We start from the raw sequence: 24655 nt of genomic DNA on the forward strand, positions 1-24655 counted from the left end.
TTGGCAAAGAATACTGAATATACCATGGACTCCCAAAAGAGCAAACAAATCTGTCTTGGAAGAAGTATAACCAGAATACTCCTTAGAAGCAAGGATGGCAAGACTTAGTATTACATACTTTGGACATGTTATCAGGAAGGATCAGTCCCTGGAGAAGGACATCATGTTTGATAAAGTGGAGGGTTAGCAAAAAAGAGGAAGATCCTCAATGAGATGGATTGACACAGTGGCTGCAACAATGGGCTCATGCATAGCAATGATTGTGAGGATGGCACAGGACTGGGTGGTGTTTTGTTCTTTTGTGCATGGGGTTGTTATTAGTCAGCACCAACTTGATGGCACCTAACAACAAGAGTGGAGAGAAAATGGAATCACAGAAAATGCTCAACTTAAACAGGATAAGGGAGGAAAAAATGGAAGACAAAAACAGAAAGAAAGGGCAAAAAATAGAAAAGAGTTACAAATAAGGTAGATACTAATAAAACTATACCAACAATCACTTTATCTAAATAAAACAATATAGAATTTTGTCTACAAGAAATCCCTATTATATATAAAGAAACAAATGTTAAAAGTAAAGGGATGGAGAGCAATGGGACATAGGTCAGCAGGAGGGTGACGTAAGTAGTTCCACACTCTGTCCACTAGGAACACACATACACATTAAAAAAGAAAAATGTTCAGCTTTATAAGAACTTCAGAACCAGTGAAAGATTTACAGCAACTAAACAAACACAGCAACAAGGAAAAGGTGACTTCAAAACGGTAGGAAAGCTTTGTGGAATTTTCTTCTTGTCCATGCCTCAACTGCTCCCTGGTTAGGTGGCAGTCTTATAGTGGTGGCAGCGCGTAGTCCGAGTGGGCTAGGAAGAAAGAGCTAAAGGAAAACATGGAAAAAGAACTAAAGGAAAGCAATGTACTAACAAAATGAGAGGAGTCCCTGGGTGGTGCAAAAGGTTAAATGCTTAACTATTAGCTGAAAGTTTGTCCATATGAACCCACCCAGAAGCACCTCAGAAGACAGGCCCGGCAATCTGTTTCCAAAGGGTCACAGCCTTGAAAACCCTATGGAGCAGTTCTACCACACATATGGGATCAGCAACTTACGAGAACAAGAAAATGAAATTATCAAGAAAGAGATATGAATTATACAAAGGAACCAAACAAATTTTGGAATTGAAAAGTACAATAACTAAAATGAAAAATTCACTAGAGGAGTTAAATAGCATGTCAGTGAGTAGAAGAAAGAATCAGTGAACTTGGATATTAAAAAAAAAAAAACCAAACTTGCCATCAAGTTGATTCTGACTCATAGCGACCCTAGAGGACAGAGTAGAACTGCCCCACAAAGTTTCCAAGGAACGCCTGGTGGATTTGAACTGCTGACCTTTTGGTTAGCAGCTGTGGCTTTTAACCACTGTTCCACCAGGGTTTCCCAAACTTGAGTATAGGACAACTAAAATTATTGTCTGATGAACAGAAAGAAAAAAGAATGAAGGTGAACAAAGCCAGATGGCTTTGCAGAACACCATCAAGTAGACCAACACATGCATTACAGATGTACCCAAAAGGCAAGTGAGAGAGAAAGGGGCAAAAAGGGTATTTATAGAAAGAATGGCTGAAATTGTCCCAAATTTTATGAAAGACATGAATCTGCAAATCCGAAAAGCACAATGAAGGAATAACTCAAAGAGATCTACCCAAACAGAAAGTGTAATTCAACTGTCAAAAGCCAAAATAGAAAACTAACAAACAAAACAAAACCCAGCGCCGTCAAGTCGATTCTGACTCATAGCAACCCTACAGGACAGAGCAGAACTGCCCCATAGAGTTTCCAAGGAGTATATGGCAGATTTGAACTGCCGACCCTTTGGTTAGCAGCCATAGCACTTAACCACTACGCCACCAGGGTTTCCAGCCAAAATAGAGAATCTTTAAAAATGCAAAAGAAATAACACACGAAGGATTCTCAAGAAAATTAACAGATATCATTGAGACCCGAAGGTAGTGTGATGACGTATTTAAAGTGCTAAAAGAAGAAAAAAAAAAAGCCTGTCAACTAAAAACTCTGTATCTGCCAAAATTGTTCTTTACAAATGAGGGTGAAATTAAAACATATCCTGATAAACAAAAACTTAGGGAGCTGGTTCCCACTAGACTAGACTTGTCTTAGAAAATTGCTGAAGAGAGTCCTTCAGGGTGGAAAAAACACTAGACAGTAATAGGAGGCTGTATAAACAAGTAAAGGCATTTAAATGTGAAAATATAAAAGCCAGTATTACTGTACTTTTTATGTCACAATACACAGCAGTCGAGTTGATTCTGACTCACAGCAACACTGCAGGACAGAGTAGAACTGCCCCATAAGGTTTCCAAGGCTGTCAATCTTTACAGAAGACAACTGCCACATCTTCCTACCACAAACCGGCTGGTGAGTTTGAACTGCCAACCTTTCATTTAGCAGCTAAGCACTTAACCACTGGGCCACCGGGGCTTGTCTTTTACGTCATACATGATTAAAATAAAAAAATGTACAAAATATTTGTAAATATATGTTATTTAAGACAAAACAGATGAAGATGTAATTTGTGAGAACAAAACTTAAGGCAGGGAGATGGAGCTATATAGAACCAAACCTTTTATATACTATTAAAATTAAGATGGTAATAATTTAATTTCACCTGTTATTAATCCAGGATGTTAAATGTAATTTTCATGGTAATCACAAAGAAAACATCTAAAAAACATACCCAAAGGGAAATGAAAAAGGAAACAAAACAAAAAATGACAGAATTGAATGGAAAATAGACAGTTCAGAGATGGAGATTTCAATGTATCACTTTCGATAATGGACACAATATCTAGACAGAAGATCAATATGAAAATAAGAGGATTTGAGTAACAATATTAAGCAACTAGACTTCATAGACATACAGAACATTTCACACCAACAACAGCAGCATACACATTTTACACTAGTGCAAACAGATCATCTTCCAAGATAGACCATGTGGTAGGTCAAAAACCAAGTCTTGATACATTCAAAAAGACTGAAATCATAAACTATCTTAGCTGACCATAATGCAATGAAACTAAAAAGCAATAAAGGAAAAGAAGAAATTTTGCAAATATGTGGGAATTAAACAACACAGTATTAAATAACCAATAAGTGATAAGATAAATCACAAGGGAAATTAGAAAACACTGAGAGATGAATTCAAAAAAAGCAAAACTTTCCAAAACACAGGGGATGGAGCGAAGACAGTGTTCAGACGGAAGTTTATAGCACTAAATGCCTGTATTACAAAAGACCTCTCAAATCCTAACCTAACATCACAACTCGAAGAAACAGAAAAAGCGTAAAATAGGCCCAAAGATACCAGACAGACAGAAATAATTAAGACTATAATGCAGATAAATGAAATACAGAATAGAGAAGCAATTGACAGAATAAACAAAACAAGAACTTGGATTTCTGAGAAGATCAATAAAATGGACAACCTTTATCTAGATTGACCAAACAAAGAGAGAAGAGGCAAATAATCAGAAATGAATGTGGAAATATTAGTGTTGATCATATAGAAATGAAAAAGATTATAAGAGAACACGATGAACAACTGTACACCAACAAATGAGATAATCTAGACAAAAGCAAAATTCCTAGAAACACACAAATTACCTAAATTGATTCAAGAAGAAATAGAAAATTTCAACAGAACTGTAACAAGTAAAGAGACTGAATCAGTAATCAACATCATCCCAACAATGAAAAGATTAGGAATCGATGGCTTCGCTGCTATATTCTAGGCAACATTTAAAGAAGAATATCCATCAATTCTTCTCAAACTCCTTTAAATATAGAAGAGGAAACATGTCCTAACTCATTCTGTGAGGTGAGCATTATTCTGATACCAAAGCCAGATACATACATGACCAGGAAAACAACAACAACAAATGTCAGACCAATCTCCCCCATGAATATAGAAGCAAAAATACTCAACAAAATACTAGAAAACTAAACGCAAAAGTGTATTAAGAGAACTATGCATCACTGACCAAGTGGGGTTTAGACCAGAAGCAAGGATAGTTAAACATTAGAAAATCAGTGTATGTTGTTGTTAGGTGCTGTTGAGTTGTTTCTAACTCATAGTGACCCTATGCACAACAGAATGAAACACTGCCTGGTTCTGCCCCATCCTCACAATTGTTGCTATGCTTGAGCCCACTGTTGCAGCCACTGTGTCAATCCAGAGGGTCTCCCTTTTTTTTTTTTTTTTTGCTGATCTACTACTTTACCAAGCATGATATCCTTCTTCAGGAGTCCTGATAACATGTCCAAAGTATGTGAGACGAAGTCTTGCCATTCTTGCTTCTAAGGAGCATTCTGGTTGTACTTCTTCCAAGACAGGCTTGTTCATTCTTTTGGCAGTCCAGAGTATATTCAATACTTTTCGCCAACACCACAACTCAAAGGTGTCAATTCTTCGATCTTCCTTATTCATTGTCCACCCTCACATGCATATGAGGCAACTGAAAACACCATGGCTTGGGTCAGGTACACCTCAGTCCTCAAGGTGACATATTTCTTTTTAACACTTCAAAGAGATCACTTGCAGCCAATTTGCCCAATGCGATGCGTCTTTTGATTTCTTGAATGCTGCTTCCATGGGTGCTGATTGTGGATCCAAGTAAAATGAAATTCTTGACAACCTCAATATTTCCTCTGTTTATCATGATGTTGCTTATTGGTCCAGTTGTGAGGATTTTTATGCTGAGATGTAATCCATACTGAAGGCTGTGGTTTCTGATCTTTATCAGTATGTGCTTCAAATCCTCTTCACTTTCAGCAATCAAGGTCGTGTCATCTGTATATTGCAGGTTGTTAATGAAGTTTTCCTCCAATCCTGAAGCCCTGTTGTTCTTTATATAGTCCAGTTTTTGGATTATTTGCTCAGCATACAGACTGATTAGGTACGGTGAAAGGATACAACCCTGACGAACACCTTTACTAACTTTAAACCATGCAGTATCCCCTTATTCTGTTTGAATAACTGCCTCTTGATCCATGTACAGATTCCTCATGAGCACGATTAAGTGTTCTGAAACTCCCATTCCCTGCAATGCTATCCACAATTTATTATGATCCACACAGTCAAATGCCTTAGAATAAACAATAAAACACAGTAAACATCTTTCTGGTATCCTCCGCTTTTAGCCAGGATCCATCTGACATCAGCAATGATATCCCTCATTCCACGCCCTCTTCTGAATCTGGCTTGAACTTCTGGGAGTTCCCTGTTGATATACTGCTGCAGCCGCTTTTGAATAATCTTCACAAAAATTTTGCTTGCGTGAGATATTAATGATATTATTCAATAATTTCTGCATCTGGTTGGATCACCTTTCTTGGAAACAGGCATAAATATGGATCTCTTCCAGTTGGACGGCCAGGTAGCTGCCTTCCAAATTTCTTGGCACAGATGAGTCAGCCCTGCCAGCACTGCATCCGTCTGATAAAACATCTCAGTTGGTATTCCATCAATTCCTGAAGCCTTGTTTTTCACCAATGCCTTCAGTGCAGCTTGGATTTCTTCCTTCAGTACCATGGGTTCCTGATCATATGTCCTGAAATGGGTGAATGCTGACCAATCCTTTTTGGCACAGTGACTCTGTATTCTTTCCATCTTCTTCTGATGCTTCCTGCATTGTTTAATATTTCCCCCATAGAATCCAATGCATACACCAAATCAATAACACGAAAAAAAACTTACATGATGATTTCAACTGATGAAGAGAAATTTATGTCACAAAATCCAACACACTTTGATGATAAAAACACTCAACATACTAGGAATCAAAGGGGAATTCCTTCATATAATAAGCATTCACAAAAACCCCAAAACTAGCATATTAAGGAGCTCTGGTGACACAGTGGTTAAGCACTTGGCTGTTAATCAAAAGGGCAGTGCTTTAATCCATCAGCCACTCCTTGGGAGAACATGGGGAAGTCAACTTACATAAAGATTTACAGACTTGGAAACCCCATGGGTATGACAGTACGCAATACTGGGGATGTTAGCACAACCTGACCAGGGCAAAATCTAATTTATGAAAGCTATTAAAAAAAAAAAAAAAGATGTACTGCCTTGGAAACCCTATGGGGCAGTTCCACACTGTCCTAGAGGGTTGCTATGAGTTAGAATTGACTTGACAGCAGTGACTAGCATCATATTCCATTGTCAAAGGATAAAAGCTTCCCTGCTAAGATCAAGAACAAGATAATGATGACTGGTTTCACCAGTACTATTCAACATTGTTCAAAGGAGCCAAAATGCTCCTTAAAAGTGAGGATGGCCAGACTTTGTCTTGCTTACTTTGGACATATTGTCAGGAGGGATCAATCCATAGAGAAGGCCATCATGCTTGGTAAAGTAGAGGGACAATGAAAGAGAGGAAGACCCTGAACAAGATGGACTGACACAGTGGGTGCAACAATGGGGTCAAGCATAGCAACAACTGTGAGGAGTGTGCAGGACTGGGCAGTGTTTCATTCTGTCATACATGGGCTCGTTGTGAGTCAGAACTGATTCGACAACACCAAACAAAAACTTTCAACACTGTACTGGACATTACAGCCAGAGAAATGAGGTAGGTAAAATAAAAGACATCCAATTTTTACAGGAAATAAAAATACCTCTAATTACAGATGACATAATCATATAGATAGAAAATCCAAAAAAAAAAAAAACCCACAAGAATGCTACTGGATCTAAAAAGGATTTCAACAAATTTGCAGGGCACAATGTTAACATGTAAAAATCAGTTGTGTTTCTGTACACCATTAATCAACAAGCTGAAAAGAAAATGAAGAAAACATTCCATTTATAATAACATCTAAAAGAATAAAATACCTAGGACTAAATTTAATCAAGGAGATGAAACAGTTGTACATGGGAAACTAGAAAATATTGTTAAAAAAAAACTTAATGAAGAGTATGACAGTTAATGTTACGTGTATCAACTTGGCTAGGCCATGATTTCCAGTATTGTGTGGTTTCCTCCATTTTGTGATCTGATATACTAACACCTACCCTCCATTTTGTGATGTGTTGTAAATCCTAACCTCTATATGTTAATGAGGCAGGATTAGGTTATTTTAATACAGATTAGGTTATATTTTTATGTTAATGAGAAAGGATTAGTGTAGAAAGCATCTTAAGTCACAGATCTGATTTGATGTAGGGGAGTTTCCTTGGGTGTTTGCCCTGCCTCCACCATCGAAATGGATGTTCCTGCAAGACTCACTCTCACTCTGTATCCTGCATCCAGGTAGTCATCGTCTAACCTCCAGTTCTTGGGACCTGTGCTAGCAGCCTCTTGTATTGCCTGCTGATCTTAGGATTCGTCGGCCTCCGCAGCCTGTGAGCCAGCAGCCCGCCATCTGACCCACTGATCTTGGGTTTGTCAGCCCCTGAAGCTACCTGAGTAAGGAGAAACTTCCAGCCTGATGCCATGGACTTGGGACTTGCCAGCCTCTACAACTGTGTGAGCCACTTCCTTGAGGATAAACCTCAATTTCTCTCTCTCTCTCTACATATAATACATACTTCACTGGTTTTGCTTCTCTAGAGAACCCAGCCTAAAACGAAGACCTAAATAAATTCAAAGACGTTCTGTCTTCATGGATTGGAAGACTTAATATTGTCAGTATATACCAAAGCAGTATACACATCCCCATCAAAATGCCAAGTCTTTTTTTGCAAAAAATGGCCTAGAAAATCCTCAAATTCATATCAAATTGAAAAAGGGTCCCAAATAGACAAAACCATCCTGAAAAAGACCAACCAAGTAAGGGGACTCATATTTCCTGATTTTAAAACTTAGAAAGCTACACTAATCAAAACAGTGTCACACTGGTATAAGGATACACATACAAACTAATGCAACAGAAGTGACAGTCCATAAATAAACCCAATCTACAGTCAATTAATTTTCAATAAGGGCACTAACATCATTCAATGGGGAAAGAATACTCTCCTCAACAAAGGTGCTGAGACAACTGGATTTCCATATACAAAAGAATGAAGCTGGACCCTTCATAACACCAAACGAAAGGGGGGAAAAAAAAGACCCCAAAACCACCAGTTGCACTCAAGCTGTTTTCAACTCATGGTGACGTCATGTGTGTAAGAGTAGAATTGTGCTTCATAGGGTTTTCAGTGGCTGTGATCTTTCAGAAGCAGATTGACAGGTCTTTCTTCTGAGGTGCTCCTGGGTGGATCTGAAGCACCAATCTTTTGATGAGTAGCTGAGCAGTTAATAGGTTGTACCACCCAAGGGCTCCATCATATAAAAAAATTATCTCATAATAGATCATTGATCTAAATATAAGAATTAATACCGTAAAGTTCATAGAAGGAAACATATGGGTAAATCTTCACAACACTGAATTTGGCAGTGGATCCTTAGATATGACACCAAAAGAACAAGCAGCCAAATAAAAAATGGATAAATCACACTTGAACCAAAATGAAAAATTTTGCGCATCAAGGGGCATTATCAAGAAAGTGAAAAGACAATTTCCTGAATGCGAGAAAATACCTGCAAATTTATTATCTGAAGACAGTTTACTAGCCACAGATACAAAGTTTCCTACAACAATAAAACGACAAACAACCCATTTTAAAAATGGGCAAATAAGTAGACATCTTCCCAGAGAAGATATACAAAAGCATGAGAAAGGATGTTCAACTTCATTAGATAGCAGGGAAATAGAGGTCAAAACCACAATGAGGTATTAATTCATGCCCACTTGTTGTTGTTAGGTGCCCTCAAGGTGGTTCAGAATCATAGCGGTGCTATGGACAGCAGAATGAAACACTGCTCGGTCCTGCACCATTCTCACAATTGTTGCTATGTTTGAGCTCATTGTTGTAGCCACTGCATCAGTCCATCTCACTGAGAGTCTTCCTCTTTATTGCTGACACTCTACCTTACTGAACAAATATCCAAGAAGCTGGACTATATGAAAAACGCAGCACCAAGACTGGAGGAAGACTCATTAACAGCCTATGATATGCAGATGACACATCCTTGCTTCCTGGTAGCAAGAGGACTTGAAGCACTTACTAATGAAGATCAAAGACCACAGCCTCCAGTATGGATTACATCTCAACATAAAGAAACAAAAATCTACACAACTAGACCAATAAGCAACATCATGATAAATGGAGAAAAGATTGAAAGTTGTCAAGGATTTCATTTTACTTGGATCCACAATCAACACCCATGGAAGCTACAGTGGAGAAAGCAACGGATGTACTGCATCGAGCAAATCTACTGCAAAAGACCTCTTTATAAAGTGTTAAAAAGCAAAGATGTCACTTTGAAGACTAAGATGTGCCTGACCCAAGCCATGGTGTTTTCAATCGCCTTATATGCATGTGAAAGCTGGACAATGAATAAGGAAGACCAAAGAACCGATGCCTCTGAATTATGATATTGGCAAAGAATTCTGAACATACCACAGACTGCCAGAATAATGAACAAATTTGTCTTGGAAGAAGTACAGCCAGAATGCGCCTTAGAAGTGAGGATGGCGAGACTTGGTCTCACATACTTTGCACACGTTATCAGGAGGGACCATTCTCTGGAGAAGGACATCATGCTTGGTAATGTTGAGGGTCAGCAAAAAATACAAAAACCCTCAACAAGATGGACTGGCACAATGGTTGCAACAATGGGCTCAAACATAGCAACTACTGTGTGGATGGCTCAGGATTGAGTAGTGTTACATTCTGATGTACACAGTGTCTCTATGTGTCAGAACCGACGTGATGACACCTAACATCAACAATGCATGTATGTTTACATATGAATATACACAAACACATATATATACATATAGAAATAACTTTGTGTGTGTGTATAGATCAATGGAAAAAACTTAAATAGTCCAGAAACAAACCCACCTATCAATATGGAAAGTTGAGTCGTGACAGGGGCAGCTCTGCAGGGCACTGCCAGAAACTACACGCACTTTAATCAGTGGGATGGAATCAACGAGTTATCTAATTGGAATAGTTTTTGCATTCCTACCTACTCCATAAACAAAAATCTATTAAAAATAGGTTAGTTTTCCAGGTGAAAATGTAAAATTATAACACTTTCAGAAGTCATAAACAAATGATTTTATGACATCAGAATAGAGAAAAAATAGAAAAGACATAAGGAAATAGATTGGCAAACTCAAGTATATTAAAATTCAAAACTATTCACCAAAGGACCGCAAAAAGCGAGTAAGTGCATAAGCTACATAGTAGGAAAAAAAAAATTTCAACATATATAAATGAAAAATGTGTTTCCAAAAGCTATAAAGAAGCCCTAAAATGTCAGAGAAGATGAAGCAACAGCGGAAAAATATGCACAGCCTTGTTAGTACTGGAGTAGTTTAAAATAAGTAAAGAATAAAACTAAAGTAAGATACCATTCATACCCCTCTAACCAAACCCAAAACCCAGTGCCATCGAGTCGATTCTGACTCCTAGCAACGCTATAGGACAGAGTGGAACTGCCCCATAGAGTTTCCAAGGAGCGCCTGGCAGATTTGAACTGCTAACCCTTTGGTTAGCAGCCATAGCACTTAACCACTACGACACCAGGGTTTCCAATACCCCTCTACAAGGCAAAAATAAATTAATTTGATAATCCCCATGTTGCCAAGCAAATGAAACAAATAAAATACACATATATACTATGTGGGAGGGAAAGCCGGTAAATTACACCGGCATTTCCTAGTAAATTGAAATTTGGCTATGATCTGCAACTCAGTGGGTTTCCCCTCACTAGAGAATTAAAATATGGCCAAGAGTACTTGGATCCTGGAAAGAAAATGAACAGAGCAGCACTGCTCATAAGAGTAAAAAGTAAACTAGAAACAATGCAAATTTTGTAAGCTGTACAATGAATAGCTAAACTGTGGCCCGCTCATAACATGGAACACATACATCCATAGCAACATAGCCAGACAAGAGCTACAGATACCAACGTGTATGAAACTCAAAAATATCATGAGGAAAACAAGTAACTAAAGAACCCATACAGAGTAACTGCATTTATAGAAAGCTCCAAAGATGCAAACCTCAACAATGTATAGTTTAAGAATTAAGACTTGGATGGTGATAATAGCAACATTAATAGCAATAATAATAAATTTCTAATATACAGATAGTAGTCACCTCCAGATTAATGAGATTGGGGCAGGACATACTAGGAGGCTCGAAGAACTCCCCAACTCCTATCTATAGGCAGGTATTTAGATTGGTGTTATTAAACTTTACATGAAAAGTTTCATGCATTCTTTGTTCATAATATACAACAGAAAGTTTAAAACATTATTTAAAACTGGAAGAAATATAATTTTCATGTATTAATTTTACCAACAAATCTGACAGCCCCTTCATTTTGACTTAACTTGTCTTAGGTCAGGAGGGCTTTTATACCTTAACTTTTTATACCTGGATCTATGAAAATTACATTCATATTCACTAGAGCGAGCTTTGTAAAAGGAAAAGGTTGGAAACTGTCCAAGTGCCCATTTATGGTGATGAGGTTAAAAAAAAAAAAAAAAAACCCAGAGAAAAAACTAAGATCCACCATATGCAGTATTATAGCATTTCATACAACTTTAGATTAATTGTTATGAACAGATCTCCATGATAATTTGTTAACTGAAAAAGCAAGTATATAAACTGTAAGCTATCTTTCGTACAACAAAGTAAGGGAAATAAAATTTCTAATTCTATTTGCTTGCATTTATAGAAAGAAATGCTGGCAAGATGCTTAAGAAAGTTAACAATAAAGCTGGTTATCAATAGAAATATAACAAACTAATCTCAAAATTTGCTTCCAGTGGAAAACTCAAAGGTAAGTTCCCGGAGAACTTAAATCCATCCATCTGTGGGACTGCAGACGTAACCAGTATGGATCCTGCCCACAAAGGACTCTGGGATTGAACAAGAGTGACTGACCAGAGTCCAGGAGTAACACAGTCCATAGTTAGCCAGGGACACTGACCCTCTCTTTCTCCCTCCAGCAAGATACTGGGTAGCCCCTAACGGAAGGAACGCAGTAGCTATATGACACTAATCTTTGGCTGTGGCTGACTCCCATCCCCCAATGGCTGGGAACACGCTCTCTACGCTTTCCTTGGATCCACTGTCGCATTTCAAAGGTTATACCTGCTGTCTTAGTCACCTAGTGCTGCTATAACAAAAATACCACAAGTGCATGGCTTTAGCAAAGAGCAATTTATCTTCTCACAGTGTAGTAGGCTGAAGTCCAAATTCAGGGTGTCAGCTCCAGGGGAAGGCTTTCTCTATCAGCCTTCTCATCAATCTTCCCCTGGACTAGGAGCTTCTCAGCACAGGGACCAGGGTCCAAAGGACATGATCTCCTCTCAGCACTGCTTTCTTGGTGGAATGAGGTCCCCAACTCTCTGCTCGCTTCCATCTCGTGTGAGATAAAAGGTGGTGCAGGCCACATCCCACGGAAACTCCCTTTACATTGGATCAGGGATGTGACCTTGATAAGGGTGTTACAATCCCACCCTAATCCTCTTCAACATAGAATTACAATCACAAAATGGAGGATAACCACACACTACTGGGAATCATGGCCCAGTCAAATTGATACACACATTTTTGGGGGGACATAATTCAATCCATAACACCTGCTCCTTACAATGAACCCATCTGGAGGGGGCGGTGGCATAAAGGTCTGAATTTTCTTGGTGAGATTATTTACCTGCTGTTTTTTACTCCAAGTGTCAGCAATGTTAATATTACAACCCAAACTGAAATGCTACAAAAGTTTGTCACCACTGACACTGACACTGAACTTGGGCTTGCTGCTGTCAATGAAGAAACCGCTGTCTTGAGAAAGGCGGTGCTCCAGAACAGAATGACTTTAGATATGACAATGGCGGCCCAAGTAGGCATCTGTGCTTTATTAAAAATGGAATGCTTCTATTATGAAAGCATCCCACTTTGAAGTGTGGCGTCTGGGGTCTTAAAATGCTAACAAGCGGCCATCTAAGATGCATCAATTGGTCTCAATCCACCTGGATCAAAGGAGAATGAAGAACACCAAGGTCACACAATAACTATGAGCCCGAGACAGAAAGGGCCACGTGAACTAGAGACTTTCATCATCCTGAGACCAGAAGAACTGGATGGTGCCCGGTCACAACTGATGACTGCCCTGACAGGGAGCACAACAGAGAACCCCTGAGGGAGCAGGAGAACAGTGGGATGCAGACCCCAAATTCTCATAAAAAGACCAGACTTAATGGTCTGTCTGAGACTAGAAGAATCCCGGCAGTCATAGTCCCCAAACCTTCTGTTAGCCCAGGATAGGAACCATCCCCGAAGACAACTCATCAGACATGGAAGGGACTGGACAATGGGTTGGAGAGAGATGCTGATGAAGAGTGAGCTACTTGTATCAGGTAGACACTTGAGACTGTATGGGCATCTCCTGTCTGGAGGGGAGATGGGAGGGTAGAGAGGGTTAGAAACTGGCAAAACGGTCATGAAAGGAGAGACTGGAAGGAGGGAGCGGGCTGACTCATTAGGGGGAGAGTAAATGGGAGCATGGAGTAAGGTGTATATAAGCTTATATGTGACAGACTGACTTGATTTGTAAACTTTCACTTAAAGCACAATAGAAGTTATTTAAAAAAAAAAAAAGGAATGCTGTGTACATATTTCTGACAATGCAGCCCCAGTAAACCACTCAATTACATTGCACAGAACCTATGGGAGATGACACCTGGCAGATGGAGATGGAGGGGTGGTTCTCTGGGTGGGGAACATGGTGGAAAAATTACTGTTTGGACTTCTCTGCATTATAATAAGTGGAATCATTTTTTGAACTTGCTTATATTGCTGAGGTATATGTTTGCAATGATTTAATAAAGTAGGGAAGGGAGCTCTACACTCATTTCCCCCCTTCCCTCCAGGCTCAGGAAAGCCCACAGAAGAGGTAGGCGCTTGAGACTGTAACAGCCGGGCAGGAAATGAGTGGAGTGTGGGGTGTTAGATACATTCAGTGTGGATCCTGAAGGACTCTAGGATTCTGGGATTGAGCAACAGTAGTTGACCGGACAGTAACCCTGCCAGTAGTTAGAGAAGGACATTAACCAGACTCCCCTCCTTAGGGCTTGCCCTCCTCGTCCCCTCCCCCCACCAGGTTTTCAGGCTTTCCTCCCCGCCTCCCTTCCTCTTGTGGCCCTCCTCCTGCAGCGCTGGTATCACACATTCCTTCCCCCACTATGATTCGCCCACTCTTTGAGTGTATAAGTGTTAGAACGAAGAACCCAGGTGAGGCCCAGTATCATGCCCTAAGTCAATGATTACTGCTTTGAGGTTTTGCCCAGGGGAATCTGCACTGCCCTTCCATATATAAGTTTACCCTAATTAAAAGCCTTCAGTCCAATCAACCTGGGTTTTGCCACTTATTTTTTTCAGAATACGAACCAAGCCTTTCCAATAGCATTTAGAGGCTGCTTTACCCCCCCGAATCCCGATTACACCTGTGGTGCTGCCCCAGCTGCTGGCCAGGCAGCATGATATCACCATCTCATATCCTGAGCTACTTTAGCAAAAGAGAACACTTTAATTTTAGCTTTTAATCCAAGACTGTGGGGAGCAGTCAAAATTTTTAGAAATGTAATACCAGCTCTAGGTAGAAAGAGTCTGGGAGGATAGAGACCTTGATTGGGTATCATGCTTCTTGCACACCTGAAAGACTCAAGCGAAACCATTTCCCACTGGAAAAAAATGATGGTTTTGGAGACTCCAGGCACGATCCAGCTGGACTCATTCTCCTGACTCATTCCTTTCCTGAAGTCATGAGAGTGCCAAGCCCCACGCAGGAACCATAAAGAGTCAGGGTTCTTCCCCAGGTAATTCTTGCTCCCATTCTTTACCCTATCACACTGTGTGAAAGGTAGAGCTATAGTGTCAGAGCTGCTCAGAAAAGGCTCTGTGCCTGGGGGAAGCCAAAAACACTGTTTGCAGTGATGGGACAGGATGGCTCTGGAGGGCCTGGGGCTCAGCCTCCTCAGCCAGAGCTGCTCCGTCTTCAGGCTCTGCTCAGGAGATTTTGCCATTCAACAAAGGCCCAGGGTGGGGATGTTAAGGGCCCATGGTGCCAGCTCTGACAGTCACATGTGGAAGGTGACCCGAGGTATCCAAGGCTTGAAAAACCACATGAACAGAGGAAGGGCCCAGTGAAGGAGGAGCAGGGCCTTAGGATGCCGCTTAGGCTTGAGTCCCTTGGCCTCTTCTGTCACTTTTTACCTCATAGAACAGACAGCACAGAGCGCATAGCTGGTCCCCCACCAAATCACATTTAGCCTCATCCCCTTCTACTAAGAATTACCCAGTTCTCTGTGGTACTCACCATTTTCTGGCTCCAGCTTCTGGAAGTTGAGTGAATGTCTTCTAGGAGCCCAAGAAGCCACTTAAGAGGGATGGGAGTGGAAGCAGATGAATACTGTCTGGTCCACACAGCCTGTCAGAGCAGTTGAAACCTTACTTGTGACAGCAAGGATATGCAAGATGGTTGCCCTAGGTACCCAGCTGCCTCACTGGACTAGTTCTCTCTGTGCCACACCTGGAACCTGAAATGGAAGAAGACAGGGAGGAGACAGTGTTGAGTATGGAGGGAGTGACAGATTCTTGACCTTCAACACTTTCTCTGGGCTGGAATTCCTTCCGGGCTCTTGGCAAAGCTTATCCTAGCATTTAAGGTGGAACAGGCTTCAGCCTTCCAGAGCACTCACTTGCCTTCTTCACACACCTACAGGAGCCTCTTCCTTTTCGCAACAAGGTTACACTCACATGGGAGGAATTCACTCACTCCAGAGCAGGAGAAGCAACAAAGGCAAGGCTGGAAAACTTGAACCTGATTTCTTCCAGCGACTCAGGGGTTGAAGGATGTTTGTGTGTTCACCTACACAACTTTGCTCCTTGTAGATCAACACACACACTGTTGATATCAACATGAGTGCCTTTTCAGGGAGAATATATTTTTCAAGTTTGTTCAATGCACTCATCATGCTCTATCAATTTTTAGTTATGTGCTGTTAAATCTCTCTATTGTTTTCTTTTTTGCTGTTTAACTTTCATTTCATATATACCATTGTAATATGTGATCAGTATTTTTCCTGTTCATTTTGCAATTAATATTTCTTTATTCTCCTTGAATTTTTTTTTTTAACTTTCAGACCATGATACCACCAGTCCCCAAGCTTTCAAGAAATCTGTGAGGATTCCTGAACACTTTCTCTTTCAAAATTATAATGCATCAATCAACAAATAAATTAGAAAATAACTAAGTTTTCTCTAAGGAGCCATCTCCTGCCTCTATTCCAATCCCTCCCACCCCACTGCACCCAGCTCCCCATCCAGCTGACCCCCACGCTTATTTCTTGATCTCAATGTATATGTTCTCTTTCTTGTATGACTATTATACTAGTGTCTCCCCTTTAAGAATTATTTTTCTTTTTATTATATTCTCTAGTAGCACTAATTTCAATCCACAGCTTTACGTCTATACTTATTTTCAGCATAAACTGGGGGCTTGTTAGACATGCAGATTCTAAAGCTATACCCCAGACCTGCTAAATAAAAATCTGCATTTTAAGGCCCCCTGGGTTATCCACATCCACATTCAACTTTGAGATGCATTCACAGCTCTACAGCCTGTAATTCCAGGAATGACCATTCTATCAACTGAGATGCCCTCTGAACCATCAACATCTACATTATATCATCCACTATCTTCTTCTTGATCCACAACCAATCTCCACGTCTAGGCCATCTCACAGTCTTCCTTAACTTGTTCATAACAAGCTCCTGCCTGACATCATTCATTCACTGTTTTCATTACAAAATCTTTTTGTAGTATAGGATCTGTAGCATTCTGCTTTAAATTCCAAATAGACTCACAACCATCACTGGTTAATGCCAGTCAGCAGCTCTCCAGTGACCTTCAAAAAGCCCTGAGTAGTCAGTCTGGTTTTAAAGGACGTGTTCCAATTACTTCCTCCACTCTGACTCACACAACACCCACAACCTCCAGCCCATGCTTAGTTTTCTCTGCTTTTTCTTGAGGAATGAAAAATAATGCATTCTTTGCTGCCTCTGGGACTTGTTATTGTTAGGTGCCTACAAGTCGGCTCCCATTTATAGCAACCCTATGTACAAAAAAATGAAACACTGTCCAGTGCTGCGCCATCCTCACAATTGTTGTTATGCTTGACCCCCGGGTTGCAACCACTGTGTCAATCCATCTCGTGGAGGGTCTTTCTCTCTTGTGCTGACCCTCTGCTTTACCAACTGTAATGTCCTCCTCCAGGGACCGAGCCCTCCTGACAACATGTCCAAAGCATGTAAGAAGTCTCGCCATCTTTGCCTCTAAGGAGCACTCTGCCTGTACTTCCTCCAAGACAGATCTGTTCATTCTTTTGGCAGCCCATGGTATATTCAACATACTTCGCCAACACCATTAATTCAAAGGCGTCAGTTTCTTCTTTGGTCTTCCTTATTCATTTTCCAGCTTTTGCATGCATATGAGGCGACTGAAAACACCATGGCTTGAGTCAGGCACACCTTAGTCCTTAAAGTGATATCTTTGCCTTTTAACTCTTTAAAGAGGTCTTTTGTAGCAGATTTTCCCAATGCAATGCATCCTTTCATTTTCTGACTGCTGCTTTCGTGGCCATTGATTGTGGATCCAAGTAAAATGAAATCCTTGAAAACTTCCATCTTTCCTCTGTTCATCACAATGTTGCTTATTGGTCTGGTTGTGAGGATTTTTGTTTCCTTTATGTTGCGGTGTAATCCATACTGAAGGCTGTAGTTTTTGATCTTCCTCAGTAAGTGCTTCAAGTCCTCTTCACTTTCAGCAAGAAAGACTGTGTCATCTGCATAATGCAGGTTGTTAATGAGTCTTCCGTCAATCCTGATGCCCTGCTCTTCCAGTTTCTCAGATTATTTGCTCAGCACACAGACTGAATAATTGTGGTGAAAGGATATGACCTTGACGCACACCTTTCCTGACTCTAAACCATGTTGTATCCCCTTGTTCTGTTCAAACGACTACCTCTTGGTCTATATACAGGTTCCTCATGAGCACAATTAAGTGTTCTGGAATTAAATGTCTGCAATGTTATGCATAATTTGTTATGATCCATACAGTCGAATGCCTTTGCACCGTCAATGAAACACAGTTAAAGATCTTTCTGATATTCTCTGCTTTCAGCCAGGATTTACACACTCACTTTTCCCAATACTCTTTTCACGCGCACTCATCACACATGCTATCAATCCTGCTCACGGATAGAGCGAACCATGTATGCAGCTAAATCCTACTAATTTTATGAATCTTCACTTACATGATTTTCCCTTATAAGAAGTCTAACCTAACTCTCGGGTTAGGTCCTTTTATTACAGGTATCATATGTTCCCTGCTTTTTTATTATTTATGTAAAACTGTCTCCCATGCTAGAATGACCAAAGACCAGGTAAATTGGGGAACGACATCATTAAAATGACAGAAGAGAAAGAAAAGACTTAAATGAATGTCAGATGACTCCGAAACTTGCTCTTGAACGTCGAGTAGCTGAAGCAAAAGGAAGAAACGATGAAGTAAAAGAACTGAACACAAGATTTCAAAGGGCAGCTCGAGAAGACAAAGTTAAGTATTATGATGACATGTGCAAAGACCTGGAGGTAGAAAACCAAAAGGGAAGAACACGCTCAGCATCTCTCAAGCTGAAAGAACTGAAGAAAACATTCAAGACTTGAGTTGCAATACTGAAGAATTCTACCGGGAAAATATTAAACGACTCAGGAAGCATCAAAAGAAGACAGATGGAATACACAGATTTACTATACCAAAAAGAACTGGTCGACATTCAACCATTTCAGGAGGTAACATATGATCAGGAACCAATGGTATTGAAGGAAGAAGTCCAAGTTGCACTGAAGGCATTGGGAAAAAACAAGGCTCTGGGCATTGACAGAATATGAACTGACATGTTTCAACAAATGGATGCAGCATTAGAAGCGCTCACTTGTCTATGCCAAGAAATTTGGAAGACAGCTACCTGGCCAAACAACTGGAAGAGATCCATATTTATGCCTAATAACAAGAAAGTGATCCAATTAAATGCTGAAATTATTGAACAATATCATTCATATCACATGCAAGCAAAATTTTGCTGAAGATCATTCAAAGGCGGCTGCAGCAGTATATTGACCGAGAACTGCCAGAAATTTAAGCAGAATTTAGAAGAGGACGTGGAACCAGGGAGATCATTGCTGATGTCAGATGGACCCTGGCTGAAAGCAGAGAATACCAGGAAGATGTTTACCTGTGTTCTACTGACTATGAAAAGGCATTTGACTGTGTGGATCATAACAAATTATGGATAACATTGCGGAGAATGGGAATTCCAGAACACTTAAATGTGTTCATGAGGAATCTATACATGGATCAAGAGGCAGTCGTTCCTACAGAACAAGGATGATACTGTGTGGTTTAAAGTCAGGAAAGGTGTGTGTCAGGGTTGTATCCTTTTTCCATTCCTATTCAGTCTGTATACTAAGCAAATAATCTGAGCAGCTGGACAATACGAAGAAGAACGGGGCATCAGGATTGGAGGAAAACTCCATTAACAACCTGCGTTATGCAGATGACACGACCTGGCTTGCTGAAAGTAAAGAAGACTTGAAGCACTTACTGATAAAGATGAAAGACCACAGCCTTTTGTATGGATTACGCCTCAACATAAAGAAAACAAAAATCCTCACAACTGAACCAATAAGCAACATCACGATAAACAGAGAAAAGACTAAGGTTGTCAAGGATTTCATTTTACTTGAATCCACAATCAACAACCATGCAAGGAGCAGTCCAGAAATTAAAGGACACATTGCATTGGGCAAAACCGCTGCGAAAGACCTCTTTAAAGTGTTAAAAAGCAAAGATGTCACCTTGAGGATGAGGGTGCACCTGATATATGTCATAGTGTTTTTGATCGTCTCATATGCACGTGAAAGCGGGACAATGAATAAGGAAGACCAAAGAAGGACGGATACTTTTGAATTGTAGTGTTGGCAAAGACTATTGAATATACCAGGGACTGCCAAAAGAATGAACAAATCTGTCTTGGAAGATGTACAACCAGAATGCTCCTTGGAAGCAAGGATGGTGAGACTGCACCTCACATACTTTGAACATGTTATCAGGAGGGATCAATCCCTGGAGAAGGAAATCACGCTTGGTAAAGTAGAGTCACTGAAAAAGAGGAAGCGCCTCAAAGAGACAGACTGACACAGTGGCTGCAACAATGAGCTCAAGCATAGCAACGACTGGGATGGTGCAGAACCAGGGAGTGTTTTGTTCTGTTGTACATAGGGTCGCTACGGGTTGGGGCCAACTTGAAGGCACCTAACAACAACAATAACAACGTGCTAGACTACAAATTATGGGCAGACATTCTGTATTTTGTCTCCTTGTTCCTTCTGGCCTATGACATTGATAATTGGGGTCACACACAGAATAATCACACACATGGATTATCACCCATTGTCTATACTCTTGTGCAGCACTATCCAGTGGAACCTTCTTTAAAGACAGGCATGTTTTGTTTCTGCATAGACCAATATGGAAGCCACTAGCCACATGTGGATATTTACCGCTTAACACGAGATTACTACAATGAAGGAACCTAATTTTTTCTTTCAGTTTTAATTAATTTTAACTGTGAATAGCCTCATCTGGCTAGTGAACATCACAGCTCTAGTGCACTCACACAGCAGAGAGGGTGAGAAAGCTGCTGTCACAATAATGCAGAGCGTCACAGCTTTTTGTTTGCTGGAGGCCTGTCACACAGGGAAACAGACTAGATAAAAGCAAAGGTAACATTCAATACAATTTGGTTGTACTTACGTGATTAAGGTTACTGTCAACCTAAATTGGATTTACCACATTCTGAAAACTGCAGTGATATTAAACCACAGAAATGAGTGGGAATACCTGAGGGCCAAAGGGGGAACTCTCTGAGGAGGTGACATTTGCAGTTAGACCTGAATTAGGAGAATAGTGGGATTCCTATGGTAAAAAGTTTTCCTCTAATCAGAGGAAACATCTGGTGCAGAGGATGAAAGGCATGACGAATCTTGGTATCTTTGTAAAAAAAATTTTTAAGTGTGTCAAGAGCTTACTTAACATGAGGATGAGTGTTATAAATTTAAGTTAGAGAGCTATACATAAGCCTGAACATGCAGGTTCTTATTGGGCAATGTAAAATATATGGCTTTTATTCCATATGTGATTGACATCTTACTTGGTTTACATTTTTTAAATATGTCTCTTGCTGCTGGGTGAAGACTATGCCTTCTTGTGACAAGAAAGTAGGAGAAAGTTCAGAGGCTGTTTTCTTAAGGGACATCTCTCAGAGTAGCTTGTACTAGGGTTGCAGCCTTAAGGATGGCAGTTGTACTTTGGTTCTAAACCAACAGAATTTGGTGCTTTCCTGAAGGTAAAGATGAGAGAAAAAGATGGAGATGGACTGAACATATCTCTCGATATAGTGAATGGGTGCTAATGCCATTTACTGATATGGGAAAGATTGGTGAGAAGCAGGTTTGCTGGGTGAGATTGGGGAGCTCTGTTTTGGACATATTAGATTTCAGAGCCATTCAGCCCTTAGAGCCCCTGGTGGACTGTGGGAAGGGTTTGGTGTCTGAGTTCACTGGCACCCAAAAGCTCATATCTCAACCTGTAGGTTGCCTCCTCCTTGAAACAAAGAATCAACATGTGACCTCTGAAACAAGCTCCATTCCCACTTCTGAAGCTTCAAGCTGAGGCAAAGGAAGAGCACAGTTCTGACATGTATTAGGCCTTTAGGAAACAGAAGTCGATATTGTGGTGTTACCTTGGAGGCAACTCTTTGATCCTGAACTAGGAAAATACAGTAATTTTGAATGAAGGTTTGAATTTGACATGAAGTGACCACACTACCAATCACGTCTCCAAGGGAAACTGCAGTCCAAATAGGAAGTACTTCTAGAATATCAATCTCTAAGCATGGAAAGAGAAAAAAAAAACACATTTTTCTACAGATGTTGGCATTTCAAGTGGTGATTAATGATCATTTTTCCTCTACGCATTTTTTAAATTTTTGAAACATGCAATGTTTTCACAATTTTAAAATCTATGAACATGTATTTTCCACACACACAAGTTTTCCACAATGGATCCTTAGATACGATGCCAAAAGCACAAACAAGAAAAGACAAAACAGATAAATTAGACTTCATCAAAATAAAAAATTGGGCATGAAAGATTTTATCAACAAAGTGAAGAGACAACCTACAGGATGGGAGATCATTTGGGTACCGTATATCTGATAAGGGTTTAATAATTTTTTTTTATATATATAGAACTTCTACCACCCAACAACAAAAAGATAAACTATTTTAAAAATGGGCAAAAAACTTAAATAGACATTTCACCAAAGAAGACATACAAATGGCCAATGAACACATGGAAAGATGCTCTATGGCATTAGTCATTAACCTGCTGCTGTCCAGTCAATTCTGACTCATATTGACCATATAGGACAGAGTAGAACTGCCTCATAGGGTTTCCAAGGAGCGCCTGGTGGATTCAAACTACCAACCTTTTGGTTAGCAGCCGTAACTCTTAACCATTAAGCCACCAGGATTTCCTAATGCCATCAGTCATTAGAAAAATGGAAATCAAAACCACAATGAAAGACCACCTCATCCCTACTAGGAGAGCTACTACAGAAAAACAGAAAACAACAACAGCTGGGGAGAGTGGAGAAACTGTTGGTGGGATTTTAAAATGGTGCAACCCCTGGAAAAGAGTTCAGCGGTTCCTCAAAGGTTGAACGTAAAATTACCATATGACCCACAAATTTTTTATTCCTAAGTATATACCCAAAAGGCGTGAAAGCAGGGTTTAAACAGGTACTTCCACACCAATGTTCACTTCAGCACTATTGATAACAGCCAAAAAGTAGAAACAACCCAAATGGCCATGGACAGATGCATGGATAAACAAAATGTGGTATATCCACACAATGGAATATTTTTCAGTAATAAAGAAATGATGTTCTTATAAACGCTATGACATAGATGAAACCTGAAAACACTATGCTAAGTAAAATAAATCAGATACAAAAGGACAAATACAGTATGATCTCATTTAAATATCTAGAACAGGTAAACTATAGGGACCAAGTGGTTGGTTACCAGGGGTGGCTGGGAGGGAAGTGGTATAGTTAATGGTTAAGAGGCACTGAGTTTCAGCTTAGGGTGATAGAAAAACCTGGAAACTGATAGTAGTGATGGTTGCACACACGGTGAAAGGAATTAATGTTACTGAATCTTACTTTTAAAAGCGGTTGAAATAGCAAATGTTTTGCTGTATATATTTTACTGCACACATAAAACAGATCACATGAAATGACCTCATAAAAAAAAAAAAGAAAGTTTCTTGGTCTGAGTGTGTAGGTAAAAGGACAGAAATGTAGATATTATTGGGATATAACGAAATAAGTGGGTATTTCTGAAATTTAATGCCAACCTGTTGCTGTCACTGTTGTGTGCCATGGAACCGATTCTGACTCACAGTGAACCTGAGGCCATGATAACCTAGAGAAAGAAAATCACATTTGAGCAACTGCAGTGTGAAAAGAACAGACTGTTTAAAGTAACTGGGTCTGGATCACTCTGTCATTAATATGGAAAAAAAAAAAAAATTGGACTACTTGCATGACAAAAATTCCAGTGAATTATAATTCTAAATAGTAAAAATAAAGAGATTTATTAATGACATTGGAGTCAGCAATGATTTTTCAAACAGGACACTTAGACACTTTAAAGTTTTGAAATGATATATGCAGCTGCTGCTTGACTCTTCAGTGTCTATATATTTTTTCCTCCTTTGTTCTCTGTAAAATGATATCCTTTTGTTGCTCTAACATGCAACAGGTTTGATATACACATACTATCTTCATTCCACATTATTCCATTTGGTTTAAAAAGAAACATTCTTTAGTCCTATTACAGATGCCACGTACATTATCTACTCATCAACTTCAGCTTCACTGCTTCATTTTCAAAATTACTATAAATCGTGACTTTCTAATAGTACTTTTCACATTTATTTAAACAAGAATACTTTGTAAAATAATTGTTACAAAGGATGAAGTACTTCTGGCAACACTGCAGTGTGGCTGACCCTGCAGGATCTGTTTAAGGATTCCAATTAGTTGCATTACACAGGCCTCCCATTTTACCCTTGTTGTAGAGAAAAAACTTTCAACAAAGCCTTAGGCAGCAAAGAAATTTTTACTGTGACACACCAGAAAACAAAATGGGAAACTGGCTGTAAGCACTCAAGCTATAAACAGACCAAGATCCAAAAAAGTACAATCTGTAAGTTTTTTTTAATGCAATTTTGACAAATGCTAATTCATTATGAGTAAAGGACTTACAGACTATGATTGGTTAAGGAAAAGACAAAGAACTAAGATCATGATTGGGTG

The 24655-nt window shown here is 39.8% G+C and overlaps 1 protein-coding gene across 1 annotated transcript in view; it reads right to left on the bottom strand.

Moving 5' to 3' along the window:
• LOC104846170 (zinc finger protein OZF-like) overlaps window positions 1–24655 on the bottom strand; it is a 38630-nt gene that overhangs the window by 12152 nt on the left and 1823 nt on the right. The window contains exons 2-3 of the mRNA XM_023552393.2: window positions 23692–23759; window positions 15466–15685 (exon numbers count right to left, since the gene is read on the bottom strand). Of these exons, the coding sequence (XP_023408161.1) occupies window positions 15466–15468 (3 nt within the window). The 5' untranslated portion in view covers window positions 15469–15685; window positions 23692–23759. The remainder of the gene's footprint in view (window positions 1–15465; window positions 15686–23691; window positions 23760–24655) is intronic.

Source organism: Loxodonta africana, chromosome 3, assembly GCF_030014295.1.
Source record: "Loxodonta africana isolate mLoxAfr1 chromosome 3, mLoxAfr1.hap2, whole genome shotgun sequence".
Lineage (NCBI taxonomy): Eukaryota > Metazoa > Chordata > Mammalia > Proboscidea > Elephantidae > Loxodonta > Loxodonta africana.